This window comes from Sus scrofa, chromosome 8 (assembly GCF_054392235.1).
Source record: "Sus scrofa isolate SSC_HxYL_T2T_F1_AM1 chromosome 8, Sscrofa_HxYL_maternal_Yorkshire_Landrace_v2.0, whole genome shotgun sequence".
Taxonomy (NCBI): Eukaryota; Metazoa; Chordata; class Mammalia; order Artiodactyla; family Suidae; genus Sus; species Sus scrofa.
The window spans coordinates 140,562,880-140,571,597 of record NC_139390.1 but is presented as its reverse complement, the minus strand read 5'-3'; the positions used below and the strand labels follow the sequence as shown (position 1 = coordinate 140,571,597).

The 8,718-nt window shown below is 55.7% G+C and overlaps 1 protein-coding gene across 1 annotated transcript; it reads right to left on the bottom strand.

The window, feature by feature from the left end:
• Positions 1 to 742: 742 nt before the first annotated feature.
• On the bottom strand, positions 743 to 7,111 carry NKX6-1 (NK6 homeobox 1). The gene is made up of 3 exons (XM_021101796.2): positions 5,170 to 7,111; positions 3,321 to 3,493; positions 743 to 1,151 (listed from the first exon to the last, which is right to left on the bottom strand). Exons 1-3 carry the CDS (start codon positions 5,840 to 5,842, stop codon positions 885 to 887), a joined length of 1,113 nt encoding a protein of 370 aa, XP_020957455.1. The 5' UTR covers positions 5,843 to 7,111; the 3' UTR covers positions 743 to 884.
• Between the last annotated feature and the right edge of the window lie 1,607 nt (positions 7,112 to 8,718).

Below are 8,718 nucleotides of genomic sequence, written 5' to 3'. Positions count from 1 at the left end.
CCCCTCCCTCCCCAACACTTTCTTTAAATCACTAATAAATAGCAACAAACCACTGTGCAATTGCAGGGAGGAACGGAGAGGCAAGGCTGAGGCCTGCCCTGGTTCCAAGTCTTCTGCTTCAAGTCCTGGAGGCGGGAGCGGCGTGGAGCCAGGCGCGGTCGGGGAAGAGCAAGAAGGTACGAAGGGGACAAGGAGACTGAACAGATCCAAACCCGGAGGGATGCGAGAGGGGAAGGGAGGGCGAGAAGATTCTCTTCTCTGCTGTTCCAACTAAGTTCCAAATAAAAGGGGCAGGTGTGGTTTGAAGAGCGCTCGGCAGGGGACGGGGAGCCGGAAGAAGGCGGTCCATCTTTGTATACCAAATTCAAAAAAGCATTTTACATTTTAAATATTCACAATAGCGTCTAGTCGGTGTGACTCACGGTTTATTTACAAAGAGCCTTCAACAGGTTACTTTCGTCGGCACAGCAGTTAGTGGGGGCGAAGCGTCCCTCTTCGCGTCTGCGGCGGCCGCCCGCCCGGCGGCTCCCTCGTCCCCCGCGCGGAGGGCGTCGGCCGGGCCAGCGCACCTGTCCGCGGCCCCGCCCCGGCCCGCGGGCCGCGAGGCGAAGGCCGGGGCGGGGGGCCCCGAGGGCGGCTGGGGACGCGGCCTGGACCCGAGCGGGCCCCGGAGGGCGCCCGGCTGCAGGCGTCCGTGGCGTTATTGGCGCGGAGCCTGGGTGGCCGCCACTGCCTGGTCCTCCTCCGAGTCTCTCTCCCCCGCCCCCTCGACGTCTAGGTTAAAAAAATAGATAATGTCCATCTTCGAAAAGAGCAGAGGGCCCCGCGGGCGGGCCGCGCGCTCCCCGCGCTCCCCGCCGAGGGGCCGGAGGCCGGCCGGGCGCTCAGGACGAGCCCTCGTTCTCGGACGCGTGCAGCAGGAGCCCGCCGCCGCCGCCGCCGCCGCCGCTCGACTTGTGCTTCTTGAGCAGCTGCGTGATCTTCTCGTCGTCGGAGTTGGGGTCCAGGGGCTTGTTGTAGTCGTCGTCCTCCTCCTCGTTCTCCGAGGCCCCCTTCAGCCGCTCGGTCTCCGAGTCCTGCTTCTTCTTGGCCGTGGCCATCTCGGCGGCGTGCTTCTTCCTCCACTTGGTCCGGCGGTTCTGGAACCAGACCTGGGGGGCCCAGAAAACGGAGAAGAGGGGAAACAGGGGCGGAGGGCATTTAGGACGGGCGGAGCCAAGCAGCGCCTCCTCTCCCGCACCCCGCGGGCGCTCGGGCGGGCCCCCGACGGCACGACACCCTCCCTCCCTGGTCTGGGCCGTCAGCGTCGCTCTCCATCGCCCGCAGCTTCGTCGGGGTTCAGGCACCGCCGAGCTGACGGCCGTTGCCATAGCGATAGTAACACAGGCGCATTGAGGCTGTCAGTGAGCGATTTCTCCGAAGAGAAAAAAAACTTGGAAACTTCAAATGAGTTTCCCTGAAAGAGGCTGCTTTCCTACTTTCTGGTTTGAAGTAGAAACCTTTTCCCCCTCGTGAAGTTGCTCCATGATGACTATGATTTTATTCTTTTTTTATTTATTTTTTTTTACTTTCTTAGATCAAGGTATTTCAAACAATCCGAAGTATATTTGCTTTCTAGCGTAACTTTCGGGAGAAGACACAGCATTTACCTCCATTACCTCTGGTCTTTTCACGTGGGGATATTTGTTTCATTGGTCTCAGATCTGAATACACACAAACACGGTAGGCCAACACTCCCCGCCCCATTTACAGGAGTAATGCAGGATGTGAAAAAAAAAAATTTAAAGATCTGCTAAACTAGAGACCTCGGCTTGATTACAATGACCAACATAAATGCGTGAACACATGTAGCAGCTCAGTGGCAATCATCCCAGTAGTTAGTGCGTCGGTCTCTTTGGTTTAATGGTTTTCATAAAACCAAAGTCAAAGCAAGAATTTTCATCAGTAATTGTTTTAAGGTGAAATTCTGCCAATTACATTGTTTCCCACTATTAGGATGCCTCGTATTTCAAATAGTATTTTAGTATTTTTCCTCTCTAATACATTCATTTTTATACAACTATTTTAAGCCTATCCATGGTGTTTGACATCGTGCTTGATGCATATATTTTAATCCAGAGGATCAGCAATAAACAACCAATTTCCCAAATATATTGAATCATCCTCTCTTTATGCTTCTCATCCGTTTTCTCATCCGTTATGTATTTATCTAGAGAATCAGAACTGTTAAGAAAATGATTTTTAGTTTCTTTATACAGCTATAATAACTCACTTCCAGCCACGCAGACGTATTTATGGTGACAAATGAAGACCTCCAGATTACTGTGGTAGGCTCTGTACTAACTACCACAAAAGTAATTTTAACTGTGATGGCATGCTAATGGTAACATACAAAATCACTCCTGAAATGCATTTTATGATGCGTGTCCAGAGGGAAATACCCTCTAACAAGCAGACATGGCTGACATTATCCCTACTTACTTTTACAAGCAACAGTATAGCTAATGGAAACATATTTACACACACGCACATACACACAAACCCAAATATAATAAACTGAAGGAGAACAAAAGAGAATACTAGTACCTAGCTGGCTCAACCCCTTTATTTTTCAGGGAAAGATTTCTCCAATGTGACTCCCTAGAAATATACTGTACAACTCAATTATAAGCTAAATGACATGTTAATTATACATTGTTGTCATAAACAGTAAAACATCTTACATCGATTGATAAACTTAAGTTTCATAATACAGTAATAATCTTGTCAGTTCATTTGGGAAATTACTATTCCAAAGTGACTGCCTTCAGCTAAACTGAAAGCAGATGCATCCATGCTAAGTGGTTAGATTCTGCGGATTTATTGTTTTGTTTTGTTTTTTAACCTGCTAGTTAATACAGTAGCACTCTAATGCTGATCTACATTAGGAAATTACATAACTAGTGGAGCCTGAATTGACAAACAAAAGCTTGACTACCCTTACAAGTGGGATAAATAGAAGCTATCTGACTGTGCTGATCTTTCCTCGGGGCTGATATTTCGGTAATGCTTTTATTCTCTAATAATGGTTCCCCGGCACATGCTGCTGTCTAGATTAACCTAATTTCAAAGGCGGGGGCTTGATGCCTTTTGTTCATCAACAGTTAGCCCGCCTGGGAGACCCCAGAGCCTTTGTAACCTCCACCCCCACCCCCTTCGCTGATCTCACGTCTCCTAGACCCGCACCCCCCGGGGGCGGTGGTGAGTTTGGGGTGTGTGTGCGTGCCCGCGCTCGGCAGGCATGGAGAGGCTGTCCCTAGAGATTTGCAGGGTCCACTCACCTTGACCTGACTCTCTGTCATCCCCAACGAATAGGCCAAGCGAGCCCTCTCGGGCCCCGCCAAGTATTTCGTTTGTTCGAAAGTCTTCTCCAGAGCGAAGATCTGCTGGCCCGAGAAGGTGGGTCTCGTGTGTTTCCTCTTCCCGTCTTTGTCCAACAAAATGGATCCTTGATCTACGAGAACGTTTTAAAAAAGCAAAGATGGAAAGCAGTCGGTTACAGGAGGCTCCACTGAAGAGAAAGGGACGCAAGAAACAGGGTTTGGGTGGGGAGGGAAAGCTCATTTCTCGGCGGAGACCGGAGGTGCCGAGCCCTTGCGGCCCCACTGCGCGGCTCCCCTCGCCTTTTTACAGCCACCTGTTTTGGTTTGGTTTTTAAGCCGGTGTGTTTGGAGCCACAGTAAGTAACCTTCTGCCCAACGACGACGTCCAACAGCGAGAGAGCGCGTTGCTAAAGTTTTCTGGGGACCCAATCCTTAGGCCCCAAGAAATTGGGGCGCGGGTGGCGGGAAAAGCCACTCTCAGCGCCCAGTTTCGTCTGGGCTCGGCCGGCCCCGGACCTTTGCGCCGGGATAACTCCTTTTGCTCCCTCAACGCTTTCCTAACCTGTGTCCGCACAACAAAGGGCGCCTTGTTTAGGGAACACAAGGGAGCTAAATCGCCCCCAAGTCCGAGGCTGCTGCGGCCGCGGGGGAGGGGGCGCCGCTTTGTTGGCTGTCCCTATGTGGCCATCCGGACGAATACAATGGACTCTCCCCGACACCCCCACTCGCCCTCTGTCCCGAGGCTTCCCAAGGGAACCTCCACTTGGTGTCCCCAACTTCCTTCAGTTACTGCCGCGAGGCCGCCTGAAAAAGGTCCCCAGACTTAGAAGAAACTTCGGGGGCTCGATCAAAAGCAAAGAGCAGAGCGAGAAAAGGACACAGGGCTGGCCCCTAAATGCTACCTGGGAGGCTGGGAGCTTCCGTGACGTGATGGCCAACTATCTAGAAGATAAGAAGTGATCCCGGGGTCATTCGTTGGTTTCTGGTACTTCGCCAACCTAACTGACTGGTACTGCCTCTGTGGGATGTTGCATTTCCCCCGTTCTTGTCCTAGCACCTCTTTCTTCCTCGTGTTAGGATGTTGGCAACTACGATGTCCCTCAAAACGTGTCGGGGACCAAGGCGTCCCGCCATCCCGCGGCCTAGGCCAGTGGGAAGGCAGGGCCCAGCGGTGGGAAGCGGCGGAAGTGGCGCTCGCCCTCTGCCACCCGCCGTGTGTACACCGGTCCTGCGTGGGACCACCCGGTCTATGTGTGGGACGAGGGCGACGAGGTTAGGTGGGGACACCCTCGGCAGAGACGTACACGCAAGTGCACGCGTTCAGCTAAGGGCTGCGGAGGGCTCGCCGCTGCGGATCCCCACTGGTTCGCAGAGAGGAGGTCAGTTAGGTTGGCGAAGGTTGAGCGGGGCTTTGGCCCACAGGCAGGAGCCAGGAAAGCAGGGATGCGGGCCTCTCCTGTCCTCTCTGTCTCTTTAACCCAAGTGGGGCCTGCGATTCCAGCCGGGCTGTTCGGAGAGCAGCCGGGGCCTCGGGTGAGACCCAAGCCCCGAACCACGTTGTGTTCCACAGGGACGCATGCACACCCGCTCCTCGAGGCGTGTCCAAGACCTGGGCAGAGGCGAGCGCTTGGACGCAGCCACGCGAGCTCAGGAAAGCGAGAATCCCCTGCTGAATGCCCTAGCCCAACCTAAATCGTGCAGTTCTGGCACTGCCAAACCACTTGGCAGGCCAGAGGTGAGCCGAACACACACACACCAGGGGCCAGGACCCGAGGAAGCACAACTGGGAGCGGGCGATTGTACTCACGAGGGGTGCAGGCCAGGCGTGCGTCCCTCCAGGGTGGACTCTGCATCACTCCTGGCCAGAAGATAGGCGTCCGGCCTGGCAGCTCAGCTAGTGGCTTGGGGTACCGACCCACAGCGGCCACGGCCGCAGCGCTGGGGCTGAAGTAGAGCCCGGGAGGCGGCGGCGGCGGGCTCAGGCTACTGAAACGGGGTAGGCCCGCAAGCAGCCCCGCTGGGGATGAAGCAGCGGCGGCCGCGGCCGCGGCCGCGGCTGCGGCAGCCGAAGCGGAGGAAGCGGAGGTGGACGAGGAGGAGGAGGAGGAGGAGCCGGAGGGCGAGGCGGAGGGCAGGGCGGCCCCTGAAGCCACCGGCATGGAGGGCCGGCTCAGGATGTCGTTGATGCCGTGTGGGGTGGCGGCCGAGAGCTGCTGCGGGGGACTGCCCAGGGACGAGAGCCCCCCCGCGGCCGGGGGCTTCAGGCCGCCTGGGTTGTGGGCGCCCAAAGGCGGGGAGGGCGACGACGAGGAGGACGAGGAGGAGGAGGAGGAGGAGGGAGGGCCGGCGGGCAGCGGAGGGTACGCGGTGGGGTACAGAGGGGTCTTCATTTCTGCCATGCTGTGCAGGGCGGCCAGGGGCGGGCTGCTGAGCAGGAACGCGCTCTGCCGGGTGCCCTCCATCGCCCCCACCGCTAACATCCCACGACCAGGCCGGAACCCGCAGCCACGCAGCGAGGGCGCCGGCCGGTGCCCCTGGCGGGGCTCAGGGGAGCGAGATGCGCGGAGGGCGCGAGCGAGGAGTCCGAGGAGTCGCTCCGCTCACACGGAGGCGACCTGCCAACTGGGCCAAGAAGGCGGCCGCCTAGAGTTACTCTCAGAACTGCGCAGCAGAAATGTCCACACACACCAGTCCAGAGGCGGTGGCTCGCTGCGACCGGCAAGCGTCCGGGTGGGTTTGGCTGTCCTTTCCCCCCCTTGCGTCCTGGATTCTCGATCTCGTCCCTCTTCCGCACTTTTTCCTCGCCGCTCAAAACGCGCTGCTTCTCATCTTCATCCCTCAGGAAATAAGCAAAACAAAACTCCGGCTGGCCCCAGAGAGCTTGTAACAAAGTTAGAGTCGCTGAATCTCCGCTCTGATGTGGGAAGGTGGGGGCTGGCTCCCTTTTGGGGGAGAAAGGTTCAAAGGATGCAGGATTCCTTCCGATGCGCTCGTCCAATCTAAGTTGGATGTTCTGCTCTTTCCGCACGAGGTTGATTCCCACTCGGTGCTCTGAGCGCGTAGGGAAGAGAGCGCATCCAGCTCGCAGGGGAATCTGGACTCTGGGCGGGCTTCCTCCGCCGGCGCTGCCCGAGGCTGCTGCGCCAGAAAGGGCAGTGCCACCAATCCCCAAGGCTCTGGATTCGGCGCGCCGACCCGCCTTCCCTTCTGGGCCACGGGGCACTAGAGTTGCAATATTGAAAAGAAAAAGGGGAAGAAAAACACGGAAAAACAAAGACTAAGCGTGAAAAGTCTGACGGCTTCGGTTACGGCTCCGCCGGTCTGTCCACTTCTGCAAACGGGCCTGGGCGACCCCGGCCCCACCCCACCCCCCAGCGCCCTCTCTTCCTCTCACTCTCCGCCTCTGCCTCTCCTCTCTCGCATTTTCTTCGCGGCTGTACAGGCTTCGCTCTTCTAAGTCCTGTCTTCTGGCCAAGCTGACCCTCTTGGCGGCTCTTCCACTCCCTCTCTCTCTTCTCCTTGCTCCCTCCGGGCCTGACAGTTCAGATGAAGCTCTCAAAGGTAATAAAACATTTGCATCACTCCCTACCCCTCTTTAGCTGGGGGAGGAAGGGGAGGGGGAAGTGGGGGTCCAAAATGAGAACTTTGAAGGACGTCACTCGGAGGCAGCCGGGAAGGGCGGGGCCGAGGAGAGGGGTGCAGGCCAGGGGCGTAACCACCGTTTCCAATAGCGCTCAGCTTCGGGCCTCGCGTTGCCTCCAGGTTGCGCCCACTCGGGAGCGCCGCGCTCTCTGATTGGCTGCTAAGGGCGAGCCGTGGGGCCGCACCCGCCTGGTCCCCGCCCCCTCCTACTTCCATCCCTCCCGTGGGTGGGACCAAGGGGCGGGGCCTGGCTGTGGTGCGGTTCTGCCGCCGGGCCAGCGGACGCCTCAATTAATTGTGTTAAATAAAACGGGAAAGGGGAGGGGGAGCAGAGACGCAAAGAGTATTACTTTTTAAAGAGAAGAATAATGAAAACCCAGCCCTTTTATGGAAAAGCAGTTCATATTCTTCCCTCGCCTCCCCCTCGCCCGCTCACGTCACCCTAGCCCCCCTTCCCCCACGAGCTCGAGACGCCTCACCTCGAACAGAGTCTGGTCTCTTGTAAAATGGAGCTAATGGAGCAGGCAGCCCGCGCAGCCCTGGCCTAGCTAGTTCTTTTGAAGGGATTAATTAAAGACCATCTGGGCTCTCCAAGAATTGTGTAAATTAATTTGTTGCTCCTTAAGCCGTATAGAAGTTCTTAATCCCCTTGTAGGCCGAAGGATCGTCCTTGCCATCCCTGCCACCTCCTGCTTTCCTTCTCTTTCAACCTCACTTTTCTTTTTATTCCTGGGGAACACCCCCTCCCCCCACGATTTATAGGTTCAGTTCACAGGGAATGGAATAAGCTTGTTGGGAATATGTATTTCTCGTGTGACGTTTAGACTTGAGAGCAGTGAACTTTTTTTTTCAACTTTTCTCACCTGCGATTACTATTTGTTTTGAGTTTGACGGGGTCAGCATCACCAACATTGAGGTGGCTCTTTAGATACGGACGTATCTGCGTGCCCTCCACCCACTGTAAGTTTCTGAAAGCCGTCCTGGAAACTCTTACCCTTGCTCTCCATTCCAGGTTGTTTGGGGAGATAGCGCTGTCCTGGCTCCTGGGTTGTAGGGATGGGGTGACTAGGGTTCAGGGGATGGACAGTAGTATCCCTCGTTCCCTCTCAATTTCTTCCGTCCCGGCGGTCTTTACATTTCCGGCAGGGTTGAGCTGCGTGCGAGGGAGAGGAAGACCCTTACACAGTTTTGAGGTTTCAGGATGTCAAAAGTACCCTACCATGGAGGCGGGGTCACTAGAGCAATTTGGATGAGAGCATTAAGGCCCAACTTTATTCACAGAAAATACAAATGAATAGTTCAAGAATAAAATTCGAGAGGCACCCCGCAGGCATGGAGTATGGTCAAAGCACTCATATGCATCCGAGCACCAAAAGCCAGAGGGCTTATTCTGCTTCGATAACCTTCTTGCCAAGCGCTGGTCTTTTAAGGACGGCAACGTGAGCTTGCGCTCAAAGGGTTTTTATTTGTGCATCTTTTGCCAGTTTGATCATTCACTTCTGAGATAAAAGTAACGCTCTTATTTGGTCCCCTGCTCCTCACCCTTTTTCATTAACTTCAAGACTTCGTAGACCTTAGACTCTGACGGGGGAGGGCGAGGTCCTTCCTCAATGTGAATTATGCTGAGAAGGGCAAGAAATGAGCTGCTGTGGGGGCCGTCTGTATTTCTCCGCGAGGATGTTCTTTCTGCTGGGCTGTGGGTCTGAACGCCAAC